Source organism: Chrysochloris asiatica, unplaced genomic scaffold (genome assembly GCF_000296735.1).
Source record: "Chrysochloris asiatica unplaced genomic scaffold, ChrAsi1.0 scaffold00008, whole genome shotgun sequence".
Classification (NCBI taxonomy): domain Eukaryota; kingdom Metazoa; phylum Chordata; class Mammalia; order Afrosoricida; family Chrysochloridae; genus Chrysochloris; species Chrysochloris asiatica.
This window is the reverse complement of record NW_006408526.1, coordinates 30,784,586-30,801,281: the sequence shown is the minus strand read 5'-3', so window position 1 is coordinate 30,801,281 and position 16,696 is coordinate 30,784,586. Positions and strand designations below refer to the sequence as shown.

The 16,696-nt window shown below is 40.1% G+C and overlaps 1 protein-coding gene across 1 annotated transcript; it reads left to right on the top strand.

Moving 5' to 3' along the window:
• The first annotated feature begins 1,950 nt into the window (after positions 1–1,950).
• On the top strand, positions 1,951–10,426 carry MPZL2 (myelin protein zero-like 2). Its single transcript, XM_006833871.1, has 5 exons — positions 1,951–2,110; positions 3,024–3,190; positions 3,475–3,685; positions 7,567–7,714; positions 10,351–10,426. The coding sequence occupies exons 1-5, from the start codon at positions 2,053–2,055 to the stop codon at positions 10,412–10,414; spliced, it is 648 nt and encodes a 215-aa protein (XP_006833934.1). The 5' UTR covers positions 1,951–2,052; the 3' UTR covers positions 10,415–10,426.
• The last annotated feature ends 6,270 nt before the right edge of the window (positions 10,427–16,696 follow it).

Here is a 16,696-nt window from a genome sequence, read left to right as displayed (position 1 = left end):
GGGTGACTTCATGCATCTTTCCGCTATTGTTACCACACCCAAGCCATCTTTCTCCAGCTGCCATTCTCTTCTCTTTTGTTTTTCTTTGCCTTTACCTCTGGAATGTGCCCGTCTCTTTTCTTCCTTCTTTCTGAAGCATTCTTTTTTTTTTTTTTTTTTAATGTTTTAGTGTGAATTATGGGATAGTTTACATGGAAGAACATTAGCTTTACATTCATCCTATCAAATATCGTTTTATTGCCTTGATTACAATCCCCTCCATGCATCATCAAACAACCAAAGGGTATACCCCGCAAGCCTGCACCCTGGTCATCAGCACCACAGCCCCTCTCCCTCTCTGGGTCCAGAGTCCCCAGAGGCTCCATCGCTCCACATCAACGTCTCTGCCTCCATCTCTGGCATCATTGTTTCTCTGGGTGGGGTCCTGCTCTCCATTCTTCTCCTTTGATGGTCCCAGGGACCTCTGCTCCTAGACTGCAAAGTCAATTACTCCCCTACTTTTGCTATAAAACATCTACGTTTACATTTCCAACCATCATGTCAGTCCTGATAGCCTGATGCATTCTTTTTTTCTAGTCAATCTGCTCCTTTCTGGCAATCATCTCTGTCCCAGGGTTGAATGAATCACTAAAAAGTTTCAAGACTGGTAATCTAGGGATAGGAGTCCTGGTGCCGCGCTGTGGGTGAATGTGCCAGACTGCAAAGCTGTTTGAACTGCAAGGTCGGTGGTTCAAGCTCACCAGCTGCTCCTTGGAAACACTATACAGGGTGGTTATGGGTCAGAACCAACTCGACAGCACTTAACAACAACAATCTAGGGATAAAGACAATTTCTTTCTGTGAAGGGTTCAGGCCTACTTCTTAATTGTGTGATCTTCATCCCCTGGCACTGCTGCTTTACTGTTGCTCTGTGAATCTGTAACAATTTCCCCATCCTCCTGCAGACAAGGAGGCACCCTTTCTCACTTCAGTTCCTTAACTCTTTCCACTTCTTAGACTGCTGTCCTAAAAGTGGTAGATGAAATCTGAGGTGCAAAAATGCTATTGTGAAAACCTTTTTCTATGGTAATCCTCTGTCTGAAATCTGTGTTAGTTGTCATTTTTGTGGAAAGGGCACTTGATTTATGGGTCAGAAAAGTTCCAGTTTTGCTACTTATTGACTGTGTAATCTTGGGCAAAGTCATGTAACTTCCCCCAAGTTGTTAAGATCCTCACTGATATGTGGGAACATTTCAGAGGGTTTTGTGGAGGAGAAATAATAAGCAAGAAATCACTTTGCAGACTGTATCATGATGATAAGGAGAAATGAGCAGGGATGGTGCCCTGTTTTTTCTTGAAATCCTTCAAAGGCAAAGGATTGTTAAGTGCAGATTTGTTTTGGTCAGTGTGTTTCACCGCTCTGCCCCAGGGAAATCTACAAGCTAGAAAAGTGAGGAAATTCTTGTGGTAACATCTGACTAAAATTAAGGGTATAAATTATAGGATTGTTTGTTTACAGAGGGGTCCAAGGAATTTCACTTCTTGTCTCAGCATTGTAGTGAACCCAGTTGTTGGCTACAAGTGGAGTTGGTTTGGGAAGAAGAGTCTCAACATTGGAGGTTTCAACATTCACTTTCCAGACAAGCCTAAAACTTTTTTTAAAACAGGGTGTGTGTGGGCCAAACCCACAGCAGGCTGGGACATTTCAGACTGGCACCACCTCCTTTGGCTGTTTCCGCGGCCATCCAGAGGCCAAAACCCTGGCAGATTAACCGAAAAGAGAGGGCGGCTGAGATTTGGACCTCTGTGCAGACGTGCTTGGTAGTGGAGAAGGGTGGGAGGGGAGGAGGAATGAGGGCGTTAGAAGCTGAGGCCCCACCTTTCATTTCAACAAGTGCACAGGCAAAGCAGGGATGAGTCACAGGCGCAGGCGCTCAGATTCTCATAGGTGAAGGGACAGATTTTTCTCTCCAGAAAAACGTGGAGCTCGTTCTTCCCGGAGTGGCGTTGGCAGGGTGTTGGAGCCCTTGGTCTGCCCGGTCTGGTCTCCGGGGCCAGGGCGGGGTTTCCCTCATGTATGGCAAAAAACTTATTCGGGCTGTGCTTCTTCTCCTTGGTTTACAGCTCACAGGTAAGGATCTTCTCTAAGTATTTCCTCCTGTGTCGCCTACCCTACAAAGTTAGCTGATGTGGTTTTGAGAGCCTGAGTGAGCCACTGTTGCGATTCATTTTAGTTTTGACATTGCTGAAACTGAAGTTGGGGAGTTGTTTTTGGGTAACTGCTTTTGGACAAACAGGTTTAGGTGTGTTTGGGTTGCCAGTGATTCAGGCACACAGAAGGCTTTCTAATCTCGGGTTACACACTAGTTTGTGTGTGTATGGTAGCTCACAACCTCCCACTGCAGGCAGCATTTGGCACTTGGATCTCTCTGTGTGTGGATCTAGTCCGGGACTTTCTGTGGCACGGAGAAAGCTGAGATTGTTGACAGATACAATGTGGTTTTGAAACTGCTCCGAGGCACATTCTGAACATAAATATCATGGTAAAAAGTATCCCACGGTATAAAGGGTCCAGTGGTGCTGGAGGCTAATTAATTCCATTTCTGCAGAAGATTAGCAACAGTATGAAATCCACACGACAAAACTCTTTCTGCCAGTTGACAGGCATACACACAATAGAGTATTTTAACACACAATGCAATGCTTAATCGAAATTGGAATTTTTTTTGTTTCTGCTTTCAATTTTGTTCATCAATCTTTGTAGTTTGGTACAATAGTTTTGAAGTGGGTACCATGGGACCAGGTATCATGCTGTGAAGAAAGTGAGAGTACTGGCTTGATGTGGGTATTTTTAGTTATTCCATAGGATGAGTGTCAGGGGTGCATAAAGATAAAAAGTATGCAGACTTGGGGTGAAGTTTTGAGAGCTGGGACAACTCAATTCTGCTTTGTTTTACTCAGGCTTTATCTGGAAGTGTCAGTAGAAGACTGGGCAGTTGTCTCAACATTCCATCTCGTACTAACCCTTTTTTCCTTCATTGCAGCTCTTTGGCCTATAGCAGCTGTGGAAATTTACACCTCCCGAGTGCTGGAGGCTGTTAACGGGACTGATGTTCGATTAAAATGCACTTTCTCCAGCTTTGCCCCTGTGGGTGGTGCTCTAACAGTGACCTGGAATTTCCGTCCTCGAGATGGGGGGCCAGAGCAATTTGTAAGTAGGTTATCTTCATTGTCCTGGGAGACCTTTGATTAAGAAAATAAGTCTGGCCATTTCTCCTTGCCCTTTCATTTTTTTTACCAACATACACAAGGTAAAACTGGGAAACAATTCTTGGGGCACAAGCTGAAAGAACTGAGAGGTAAATGAAGGGGAAAGAGGTCCTTGAATCTGCAGATAGGACAGTTTGGCTTGTTGATGATTCTTTTCTGCTTCAATCACTTCAGCTTCCTTGCCCAGGTACCGGATATGAAAAATCTACCATTTCTCCTTTCTAGGTATTCTACTACCACGAAGAGCCCTTCATGCCCAAGAGTGGACGGTTCAAGGACCGGGTGGTCTGGGATGGGAACCCTGAGCGGTATGACGTCTCCATAATCCTCTGGAAACTGCAGTTTGATGACAATGGGACATACACCTGCCACGTGAAGAACCCACCTGATGTTGATGGGATAATAGGGGAGATCCGGCTCAGTGTTGTACAGACTGGTAGGTTATACAGGGGAAAAGTGGTTTTGGAAAGTGTGAGAGGTTGCAAGAGAGAGGCAATCTTTTGTGATGGCTGAAGAGTACAGAAAAGTCTAAGCCCTTTGGAGCTAGGAACTTCAGAGGGAGACTGAAGAGTCCTGAAGAAAAAAAAAAAAAAAGGCTTGCTTTGGTTGTGGAATGAAACAGAAATTGAAGTAAAGGGACCCAGGGAATATGTTACAAAAATGGCACTGTGAATGTGAAAGGGAAAGGAAGCACCTCTCAGATTAAAGGCGAACAACAGGGCCATTCATTCATTCATTCATTTCTTCCGAAGATACTTATTGAGAACCTATCCTGTGCTGGGCACTGTAAAGTGCTTGACATGTGCTATCTCATTTAATCCTCACAACCACATGGCAGCTAATGTGTGGTGCTGTAGGATCAGCACCGTACTGTGAACCACAAGGTTGGAAGGTCAAACCCACCAGCTGCTCCTTGGAATCCCTATACAGCATCACTATGAGTCAGAACCAACTTGCCGGCTAGTCTATCTGTTCTGACTCAATAGTGACCCTGAATAGGGTTTCATAGGCTGTAAATCTTTACCAAAGCAGAAAGGCTTATCTTTCTCCCACATTTCCCATGAGCAGAGATTTTGCATGAAACATCTTCATCTTTACCTGTCTCACCAATTTACTGTACTCTTAGCACCCTCATTTTACTAACGAGGAACCGAGCCTCAGAGAAGTTAAATTACTTATAAATGTTGTCACTTAAGGTCAAACTCATTGTATTGTTTGCATTCCTGTAAAGGACAATTTGGAAAAGCACATAACCTAAGAGGAGTCTATCTGGCTGGGTTTAAGTCACTGCTGTCATCTTCCAGCTGTGAATAAATCTACTTTTCTCATCTATAAAATGAGAATAACAGTATTATGAGACTATGGTGAGGATAAAATGAGAGATTGTAAAAAATTTGTTAACTCTGATTTTGACTAATAATCATGTTGTTAGCAGCCATCAAGTCAACTCCTGATTGGTGAGCCCATGCCCAGGTGGACCAGTGTGATCTGTAGTTTTCACTGGCTGGTTTTCATCATTAGGTTGCTAGACCTTTCATCTTAGCCCCTCAGTCTGGAATCACCACGGAAACCTACTTAGCATCACAGTAACATGACACAAGTGGTGGCTGATTTGAGGTGCATTGGCCCGGAATTCTCTTTCCTGGAAGGCGAGAATATTGTTGTTAAATGTCTTCAAGTCAGTTCAACTCACAGTGACCCTGTATAGGGTATCCGAGGTACAGCTGGTGAGTTTGAACTGCTGCCCTTGTGGTGAACACACCGACTTTGCCATCCAGTGCATGATCCCACAGTATATTGTCTATTATGTGCAGGCATGGAGTTCTAGTGTGGTGCTGTGGGTTAATGCACTGGACTGCAAAGTCAGTGTGAAACGCAAGGTTGGTGGTTCAAGCTCACCAGATGCTTCTTGGAAATCCTATACAGGGTTGCTATGGGTTGGAACCAACTCAATGGTACTTAGCAACAATGTGCAGGCATAGTCTGGAACAATTTACATGAATGACTTCTTTTATTCCTTATGCGAATCCAAAGAAATACTGTTACCTTTGTTTTCTAGATGAGGTTAAAAATTTTTATTTTTCAGCCTAGCTTTCTATGTTGTGTGCTCTAAGCCAACATACAACCCTAAAGGTTCAAGGAGGCTTCAAAAAGCTCACAGAAAAGTGGAATTAAAAGATAATGGAATTTTTCTGTGAACTTTTTGAAGGCCCCTTGTATAAACCTGTGAAGTGGTATGATTTCCTCCTTTCATTCCCAGTACAGTTAAAAACCATCCCCCACAGGGCCCTACCAATGGAGTGCTATGTAACTTTGGAGAGAAATACTGTATTTTCAACCCCCCCCCCGCCCCCAATGCATTAGTTTCCTATGCGCACAATACATGCTCCATGTGTGTGTACATTAGTTACACAGGCACCCTATATGCAAAAAACATTAATGTAATACCTTTGGACCTCAGTTTCTTCACCTGAAAAATGAATAGATTAAACAACAACAAAAAATGTTTTTTAACTATATAGGGGTCACTTCTCTGAGAATCTAACAAAAACCAAGTCCTTTATTCCCACAATGTATACATGCAGTTTGATATACATTTTGTGGGCTTGTGGACTCCAGGCTGGGAAATCCTGAGTTACAGTCTTTAACATCTTTTCTGATTCTGAGGATTAAATGAAGTATAATCAAAAATCAAGCTACAGAGTAGGAGAACCAGGCTTTAAAGACTCTGGTTTGGTTTAGGGGCCCTTCTCTGGGTTCCCTTTTCCATCACTTACCCTCTAGACAGTAGTTACTGACTTCCTTGCATATAGTCCCAGTAAACTCCTTGAGGACAATGTCTTTTTTGGCTTTGTAGTTCTCACAGTGTATAGAATCTTACTAAGTTTGAGTAAATGATTGACTAACTAAACGACAGGTTAAGAGGGAGTAAGTGAGAATAGGGTTGAGTAATAATCTTCCTGTATTAGGTAGTTCAACCTGTGCAATGGTTCTCTAGCTTTAGTGTCATCACAGTCATCTGAAGAACATGTTAAAATAAGGATTGCTGGGTCCCACACTATGTTGCCGATTTAGTAGGTCTAGGGTTGTTGTTAAGTGCTGTCAAGTCAGTTCCGACCCATAGTGACCCTATATAGGGTTTCCGAGCAGCAGCTGGTGAGCTTGAACCGCTGACTTCGCAGTTCAAACGGCTTTGCAGCCTGGTGAGTTAACTCACAGCGCCACACCAGGACTCCAGGGTAGGGCACAAGAATTTGCATTTTAGTCGTCAGATGGTCCTGTTATTGCTACTCCTGGCATCATATGTTGAGAACCACTAGTTTGTAAGGATCCCTGGTGGCTCAGTGATTTAAGCTCTCGGCTGCTAACTAAAAGGCCAGCGAGTTGGACCCACCCAGCGGCTCCACGAGAGAAAAGACTTGATGATCTGCTCCTATAAAGATTGTTGTTAAATACTGTCAAGTCGGTTCCGACTCATAGCAACCCTGTGTAGGGTTTCAAGGAGTGGCTGGTACATTTGAACTGCCGACCTGTGGTTCAAACTGACCTTGCAGTCCAGTGCTTTATCCCACAGCACCACACCAGGACTCCTAGGAAACCCATAGGGCTGTTTTACTTGGACTATTGAGTTGCTATGAGTCAAAATCAACCCCCTGGCACACAATACCAACATGACATTTTATATATAAAAGTAGGAGAGAGAAATACACCTCTACTATATCTTTATTGTTGTTGTTAATGCCACTGAGTCAGTTACAACTCATAGTGACTCTATAGTGTTTCCAAGGAGTGGCTGGTGTGTTTGCAGTTAGTAGCACAGTGCTTATCCTACAGCGTCACACCAGGGCTCTACCTTTAGATTTCATCATTTTATTGTTGTTGTTGTTAAGTGCTGTTGAGTCGGTTTTGACCCACAGCGACCCTGAATAGGGTTTCTGAGGCTGTAAATCTTTACAGGAGCAGATTGCCTCATCTTTCTCCTGCGGAGCAGCTGGTAGTTTCGAACTGCTGACCTTCCGGTTCGCAGCCCAATTCGTAACCACTACGCTACCAGAGCTCCTTGTTAGCAGCTATCAAATGGTCTCCAAATCTTGGCGGCTCCCAGAACAATGGATTAGGCTATTGTGACCCACCATGCTGTTTCCTAGGTTATAATCTTCATAGCACAGTGCTAGGTCTTTTGTTCCACAGAGCAGCCAGTGGGTTCAAGCTATCATTTTGTACTCAAGTGCTTAACCATTGAACCACCAGGATTTCTGGTGATACATCAAAGTCCTTTTCTTTTTAGAATCCTAACTTGCTCTTGTCTCTTTACAGTACACTTCTCTGAGATCTACTTCCTGACTCTGGCCATTGGCTCCGCCTGTGCACTGATGGTCATAATTGTAATTGTGGTGGTCCTCTTCCAGCACTTCCGGAAAAAACGATGGGCTGACAGAGCTCATAAAGTGGTGGAGATAAAATTGTAAGACTGGGCGGTTCTGAGAAAGTATTCTAACATCCTTCATGGTGACTTTTAGCATTTTATTGGGGCTAAATAATTGTTGAACAGATGTTCTTCTCTTTGAGTAAATCCTATACAAAAAAGTTCAAATTCACATGACAGGGAAGATAAACAGAAACGTGAGTTAGAAAATTTATATGAAAGGTCTCTCTCTTCATTTTACAAAAAACTCCATTATAGGATTTCTTACTATGTGGATTTACTTTTATAAAAATCTGCTTTATGTAAAAACTTACTTTTAAAAAGTGAAACATCATTGGTCTAGGCAGTCAGCAGGGTACTATGATATCAGTGTTGATGAAAGTCAGCCATACTGACGATTGTTGTTGTTGTGAAGTGCCGTTGAGTCAATTCCAACCCACAGTGACCCTGTATAGGGTTTTTGAGGAGCAGCTGGTGAGCTTGAACCACTGACCTTGCAGTTCAAATGGCTTTGCAGTCTGGTGCATTAACCCACAGCACCACACTAGGACTCCAATGTTGTTAAGTGCCGTCCAATCAATTCTGACCCATAGTGACCCTGTGTAGGGTTTCCAAGGAGCCGCTGGTAAGCTTGAACCACTGACCTTGCAGCTCAAACGACTTTGCAGTCTCACACATCAGCCCACAGCACCACACCAGGACTCCTATATGTGCCCAATATTTTGAGATAAAATTTATATACCACAAAATTGACCCTTTGATAGTCACAACATTGTGTGACTATCACCACTAATTCAAGAACATTTTCATTACCCCCAGAGGAAACCCCATATACTCTGGCAAAAACCAGTCTACTTTCTGTCTCTATTTGCCTTTTCTGAGCATTTCATATAAATTCTAGGATCATACAATCTGTGCATGACCTTTTGTGGCTGACTAGTTACGAATCGGGCTGCGAACCTTAAGGTCAGCGGTTCGAAACTACCAGCCGCTCCGCGGGAGAAAGATGAGGCTTTCTACTCCCGTAAAGATTTACACCCTCGGAAACCCTGTACAGGGTCGCTATGGGTCGGACCCGACTCGATGGCACTTAACAACAACAACTTTTTCACTTAGCAAAATGTTTTCAATGCCCATCCAGGTTATAACACGTACCGGAACTTCATTCCTTTTTGTGGCTTGATAAACTTAGTGTTTATCCATTGATAGACCCCCTCCTCAATATTTGGCTATTATGCATAATGCTGATGTGAACATTTGTGTTTGTTTTTGTGTGAACATATGTTTTGAATTCTCTGGAGGATATTTATATCTAGGATTGGGATTGGTGGATCATTTGATAATAGTATGGCTAATTTTTTTTGTGGAAATACCAGGCTATTATCCAAAACAATTGCATTATTTTACATTCCCATCAGTAATGCAATAAAGTTCTAATTTCTCCACAGCCTCGCCAACATTTGTTGCTGTCAATCTTTTTGTTGAATATCAAAAGCCATCCATTGGGAAATGGTATCTCACTGAAGTTTTAATTTACATTTTCCTAATGATTAGTGAGTATGAAAATCTTTCCTTGTGCTTATTTATATATTTTATTTGGAGACATAAACTACTCACATCTTTTAAATGGATTATTTGTTGAGTTTTAAGAGTTCTTTAGATATTTTGGATACTAATCCTGTTTCGGAGTCCTGGTGTGGCATTGTATGTTAATGCGCCAGACTGCAAAGCTGTTTGAACTGCAAGGTTGGTGGTTCAAGCTCACCAGTGGCTCCTTGGAAACCCTATACAGGGTCATTATGAGTCAGAACTGACTCGACGGCACCACTCAACAAGTCTTTTACCAGATATACATATATGATTATTTTCTCCCATTCTGTGGATTTTTTACTTTCTTCAAAGTGTACTTTAAAGAACAAATTATAAAATTTGAGGAAGTCCAATTTATTTTTTCTTTTGCTACTTGTGCTATTGATGTCATAGCTAAGAAACCATTGCCTAGTCCAAGGTCACGACAATTTAAGCCTATGTGTTCTAAGTGTCTTGTAGCTTTAGCATTTATATTAGGCCTTTGAAAGATTCTGAGTTAATTTTTGTATTTACCTACTATGTGGAGTCCTGGTGTGGTGCTATGGGATAAAGCACTGGACTGCAAGGTCAGTTTGAACTGGGAAGCCTATATAGGGTTGTTGTGAGTGAAGCAGGAGTCAGTCCATCTTCACTCTTTTTCATATAGATATCCAGCTGTTCCAACACCATTTGTCTCTTTCCCTCAATATTTACTGAAGTTAGTAGAATTGATTCTAAGGAGCCTATCACTCAATTCTGAGGTTCTGGTTTGAATAGAAGTTCATATAATCAATTATAACTAACATCTAGGTAGATACTAATGGTAAACTCAGGCGTCTGCTCTAAATCTCTGGAATTCCAAAATTATATTCCCTCACATTCTGAAAAATAGCTAAGCTCAGATGGCAAGAGTCATGTTGAGGCATGAGTATTACTAATTAGATGGCCCTAGTGGTTTAGCTTTTTCAAAGTTTGGATCTACTTCCAGGTACATGGAATCCTTCCCAAAATGTGGGCGAAAACACCTTACCTGAAGCTTCTGTAGGATTTGCTTCTTCTGTTTCCTTGTCCTCACATGACATTTGTTTTCTGCTTCTTTGGTACAGAAAGGAAGATGAAAAGCTCAATCAAGAAAAAAAAGTCTCTGTTTATTTTGAAGAAACTGATTAACTTTTTAGATGGTAAGGCTCACAGATGGGTTGTTTTCTTCTCTCAGCTTTCTGACCTGACCGACTTATCTCTGAGACTCTCCCAAATTATATGGTTGCTATTGTGGTTCTTATATGAAATCAGAGGCAGTAGGGCAGGGAGATAAAAGTGTTTAAATCTATTAATGACTCCCCTTTGAATGTATTTTGTGTGAAGGATTAGGAAGCTAGCTGCCAATGAAAGTGGGAGAATTCTAATGCTATTTGAGGTCTTTATGTTGTATTTGCCTTCATTAGCAATAAGTTAACTTTCAACATGTAGACATTTTTTTTTTTTTTTTTTTTTTAAGTTTTAATGAATGCCTTACTGTCATATCGATTCTAACTCATAGCGACTGTATACAGGTTTTGAATATATAAATCTTTACGGGAGCAGATGGCCTTATTTTTCTCCCATGGAGTTGATGGTGGATTTGAACTGCTTCCTTGTGATTAGCAGTCCAGTGCTTACCCTATAGCGCTACCAGGGCTTCTTCATGAAAAGATTACTATCTGTTTGTTTATTCTACTGCAAACTAATCACGGCACTGAGAACGACTCAATGGATTCACCCAACACTTTGATAGAACATTTGTACTATTTGGAGTTGATTTCAACTCTTCCTGTCATTTAGTTGTTGGAACTGTGAGTTTAGTTTAGTAGTGTGTGATTCTGGTTTTCGAGTTCTCAGGTGTAAAAGGCAGGATTATTTTTCATATGCACAGAATTTCTCTATTCCTTGAAGATGCTCCATGCAAATTTTATACTTATAAGTACATATAAAACTTGAATTTTATACTCATTCTTTACACGGTTGCTGTTGCTTCTAAGTGCTGTTAAGTCAGTTCTGACTCATAGTGTTCCCATATAGGGAACCTTGTGACCTTGTGGTCCAGTGCTTATCTTACAACTGTCTGACTTTCCTAAGTGGAAGGAAATTATTACAGACTGTTATTACTTTTATTTGCAAAGAAGGTTGTATTGTTTATTTATAAAGAGTCACACTTTGTAGGGTTAAAGCTTAACAGAAAGATCTCAAGGATTTTTAAAATAGAATATGGAGAAAAATGATTCTATTGTAAAGCCATAAAACCAAATTTGGCATAAGGTAGTTTTTATCCAGGGACAAGGTCAGTTTTAACTGCAAAGTCGGTGGTTCAAGTTCACCAGCCACTCCTTGGAAACCATATACAGGGTTGCAATGAGTCAGAACTGTCTCGCCGGTACTTAACAACAATTGTCTTTTAAAATTAAGTGGATTTTCTAACAAGTCAATGTTATGGAAAATAAAGATGGGGCTATTTTAGATTAAAAGAAATTTACGAAACTAACACAATCAAGTTCAGTATATAACCCCTAACAGAATAGATACTAATGTAAGCAAATCAGCTGTAGAGAAAATTTGGGGAAATTATGAATAGGGGTGATATTAGTAAATGATTGTTGTTTTTATTGGGTACAATAATGGTATTGCAGTTATAAAGGAAATTTCCTTTTTTTTTTTAAATGCATGCTGGAGTACTTATGGGTGAAATGTCAGACTATCTGTAATCTGCTTTATAAGCTTCAGCAAAACAAACAAAAAGCACACAAAACAATGCTTTAAAATTAGGTTTGGGTGAATTCTCTACTTTTTTGTGTATCTGAATATACATAGAAAGAGAGAGGGGGAGAGAGAGAGAGAGATCTAAGTGTCTGTTCAAGGCACTCAATAGCCACTTGCCCTGGTGTTAGTACTGATTTATAGTGACTGCATGTGTGTCCGAGTAAAACTGTGCTCTACGAGGTCTTCAGACAAGATCGGGTGTGTTTAGGGTAACATAGGCAAAGAGGGTCTTGAATTGCTGATTTTTTTGGAAGCACGTAACCAGGACTTAGTTCTGCGGCATCTCTGGGTGAACTGGAACAGCTAGTCTTTCATTAGTAGTCAAGTGCTTTAACTGTTTGCACCCAGGGACTTCACATGGCACTTAGAGGCTATTAATTAAAGACACTGACTGAGAACTATGGAATGAGGACCAGGAAATTTCTTGTAAAAATTATATTAAGGGGAGAACAAATAAGATCAAGAGTATTTTCCTTCTCTTCAGAATAGAGAATAGATCTAACAAAAATATATTTGTAATTCATAATGCCAAGTACTCCTATTGCACTCTTACCAGATGAATTATCCATTTAAACTTTTGTTTTATATTTTAGGAAGCTGAAGATATACAAGAACTTTAAGTTGAAGTTAATAGAAGCGTTTCTTTGGCTTTTCCAGTTGTGACCTGTCTTCCAACCAGCTCTGCAGTACATTCCCAACTAGAAAAGCAACATTTTTCTGAAGCCAGTAGAGGGTCCTTCTTGAGTGTATACCACCAGACTCACCCAACAGCCTCATTATTAAGATTTTATTTCAGAGTTCAAATATTTTTAAAATGTTCATCAGCTTTTGTAAACTGACAAGTGAGATGTTTATCCTTGAACACTCCTTGTGGATTATGACTTGTATACGCACGTTAACTTCAAATAGGACAAAAGCTAACTTGTTTGCCATATTTCCTTTCACATATTAGTGTAGTTTCTTTAGAAGCAGCAATCTTGCTACTAAAGTGAATATATTTACTCTTTGTTCTCAAACTCTCAATTAAAAGGTGAGTGAAATCTCCATGTTGTTTTGGTTGAACAGCAGCAAATTCTAAATTCAAACTGTTACACATCATTTTGATTTTTACGACTATCCTAATGTATGGGGGTACTATGCTCTGGTAGCGTAGTGGTTACAAATCGGGCTGTGAACCACAAGGTCAGCAGTTCGAAACTACCAGCTGTTCCGCGGCAGAAAGATGAGGCTCTCTGCTCTGTAAAGATTTACAGCCTCAGAAACCTGGTACAGGGTCACTATGAGTCGGAACTGACTCCATGGCACATAACAACAACTAAGTACATCTTGTTTTACTGAATTTTCCCCCCCCAATATCCTGGATGATTATTATTTTTCCTTTTTTGGTCAACTGATTAGAAGTTTATAACAGTACGAGTATAAATCCCAGAGTGACTAGAATAACTATGTAAGTGCTACTAGGCTGGCCAGTACCACCTCTGGATGAATCACTTGTCACAATTTTTCCTATTTTATTTGGAATAATCAACAAAGCAGTTCTCTCATACGCAGCGGCTGACTCATTAGCCTACTATGTTTCTTTCTTCCCAATTCAAGTATCTACAATAAAAGAACAAAGTTTATGCTCATTTGTGGATTAGGGTCATTAAATCAGAGGGATTCTGAAGTAGTACACTACAACTTTGAAAACTTAGGGCTGGTGGAAAGAATAAAAAAAACCCCAACAACCTTAAATTTTAATTTATATTGTACTATACAAAGATTATTTACATTTTTAATTTTCTATTTTAATTCACTTATTCTGTGGAAGGGAGGATTTGGTGTGAAATGCCAAAACTATTTTAACAGAATGAAATCAACTTTATTATTATTTCCCTTGTTGTTGTTAAGTGCTGCTAAATTGGTTCTGTATCAAATCAATCCCGTATAGGGTTTTGGAGACTGCAAATCTTTGCAGGAGCAGAAAGACTCCTACTGCTTCCATGGAACCACAGTGGGCTTAAACCACTTTCCCTGTGGTTCATAGTCCAGTGCTTATCCAACACAACCACTATGTTCCCTTACTCTGGTAGATAAAGCAACTTTATGAATGGGCTATGCACAGAATAGTGCCATTTCCCACTGCTTTTCCAAACGTAGGCTACAGCAATATTTGTTCAAAGTACAAAAACATCTAAAAGATAAGTCTTTATAGCTTGATGTGTCCAGTTTTTATTCGTTGGGCTGCAGGAACCAACACTATCAAATAGATGATCTGTATTTAAAGATAATGAATCTTGGTAGTTTTTCCCAATGGTTATTTTTATAAACTGAGGTAAAATTTATATATGAACCCAGATTCTGAAACTCATTCAGCATCTCTCATTTTACCTTTTATACTATATAAAAAGCAACATTTAAAAACCTAGTTTGGAAACTAGCTCAGATTTGAAATCTACATTCCTTTAATCTACATTTAATAATTTTATTTATAATTCAACCTTTGAAAATATAGGCACTGGATATTTATTCAAACAAGATGATGTTCTGCAAGTGTAAGCAAGTAGTTAAAACTCCTGATGTAGAAGCTTTCCAGTAAAGCTTGTAGCTTGTGTCTCGGTTAAAAACTCAAGATGTAACATGGTCCTGTTGTTTATAGTGTCTTGTTGCTAAAGAGCACTTTTGTATTGTAATTTATTTTTTATTATGCCTCAATATTCATGTAAATAAACTTTAAGTAATAAAGAATGATGAACTGTGTAATTAGCTGATATCAAATTAAAAATTTTTACATAGCAGGTAACAGAAAACAGATGGGTGTGTATTTTATTTTCATTGATGTTTTTATAATACAGGCTGCCTGGAAGGCAATAATGGATAAATCAGTATCTACCGCATAAATAAACATGAATTTCTACAGAATTTCCACATTGCTTTGGATAGCTGGGAATTGGGTTTATCAACACCATGAGTGACCCTTCAGGAACCTGGGTGTGAATTGTGTTGCTCCACTTACATGCTGGTTTAAAAAAAAACATTGTGGTGCCAATCATCTTCACATGAGCAGTTGTCTCACCAGTAAACTGCACACAGCATTAAAAATTGACGTCTTGTGGTTTTAGTGTATTTGTCATTGTGTTGAGTGTAATGCCATAAACCTTAATAACACCGTAAGACCCATACAAATTACCTTCATGGGAGCACTTCCAGTGAAAATTTGTAACATTACAAGAAAAATTGAATTGCTTGCTAAGCAGAGAAAATTCGTAACATTACAAGAAAAATTGAATTGCTTGCTAAGTACTGTAGATATGAGTTGTGCAGCTACAGTTGCCTGCCATTTCAAGATAAATGAATCCAGCACAAAAACCATTGTAAAAAAAAGGAGAGGTGTGAAACTGTCAGGGCAGCTATGCCAGCAGTTATGAAAACTGCACTTTCTGTGAAATATCTTTTTATCTCATATTGAAAACTTGTGGATACAGTATATAATACATGAAACATACATTAAACAATTCTATACGATTAGGTGGTTGTTGTTAAGTGCTGTCGGTTCTGACCCATAGCAATCCTGTATAGGGTTTCCGAGGAGCAGCTGGTGAGCTTGAACCGCCAGCCATGTAGTTCAAACGGCTTTGCAGGCCGGCGCATTAACCCACAGCGCCACACAAACAACAGGCTATTAAGTTTTGGGGGAGTCAAAAGTTGCACGGGGATTTTCGGCTGTATAGCATCTCTAACTCCCATGTTACTCAAGGTCAGCAGTAGTTAAGTTTGTGGACTCCTTTTGAAAGAATAGTATCACCCTTCCAGTTGCTTCTCTTACATTAGCAATCTTAACCTGGCAGCTTTCATCTCTAGTAAAGTGATGAGAGTTTAAATATTAAAAGTTTATTATATCTAAAGCACACCTTTGTCTTTTTCCTGCTCTCCTTAAATATATGGAGATTCCTTGAGAATATGCTAAAGTTGAGAGCTGGGTACCACCTTCCCACCTCTTTCTGAGAAGTGCCATCATCTTCCATTTCACTTCAAGCATTCTGTTAACACAACTTCCTTACGTTTCCAACCCAAGCGCACACACACATCCTAATCCCTTCAAATCTAAAATAAAACGTAGTAATTTGATCATCATTTTCACTGTCAACAGCAATTTAATACATACCTAATTCAGGAAGGTGGTTGTTCTAGCTACACCCAAAAGAACAGAGGCTGACGCACGCACTGGTCATTTAGGTCTAATATCTATTCAACTATTGACCGATCCGGTATGATCTCCTCGGTTGCTTTGAACTCTAAATGTATAAGAATTTACTCTGACAGCATTCCATTCCAGTAACCTGTAGGGGTAAAAGGACTTCTGGAACAGGGTCAGAAGATCAAAATGATTAAATCTTGCAGAATTCCACAAAAATAAAAGGAGCACTCCTCAGTTAGCTGTTGTAAATTTCCGAGAAGTCTGTAGCCTGCTCCGTTGTGAAGCAAAAGAGAGCAATTAACTCCCACTTGAAAATTAAAGAATCACTGGTCAGTGAGCAAGCCCAGGTGTGGTTCTGGAAAGAAGCCATGTTTCTATGGCAACTTCAGATCACCATTTTAAGGTTTCTCGCTGCCTCCCGACCCAACGTCACTTCCGTTGCTACCTGAGTCGTTACCTGGAGCTGTAAACAAGGTGTGCAA

What these genes read in the sequence shown, in the direction of transcription:
- MPZL2 (XM_006833871.1), top strand. Translation starts at nt 2,053, where the DNA reads ATGTATGGCAAAAAACTTATTCGGGCTGTGCTTCTTCTCCTTGGTTTA. An exon ending in CCTTGGTTTACAGCTCACAG is followed by an intron (nt 2,111 to 3,023) that starts GTAAGGATCTTC and finishes CCTTCATTGCAG; the next exon opens with CTCTTTGGCCTATAGCAGCT. An exon ending in AAAGTGGTGGAGATAAAATT is followed by an intron (nt 7,715 to 10,350) that starts GTAAGACTGGGC and finishes TCTTTGGTACAG; the next exon opens with AAAGGAAGATGAAAAGCTCA.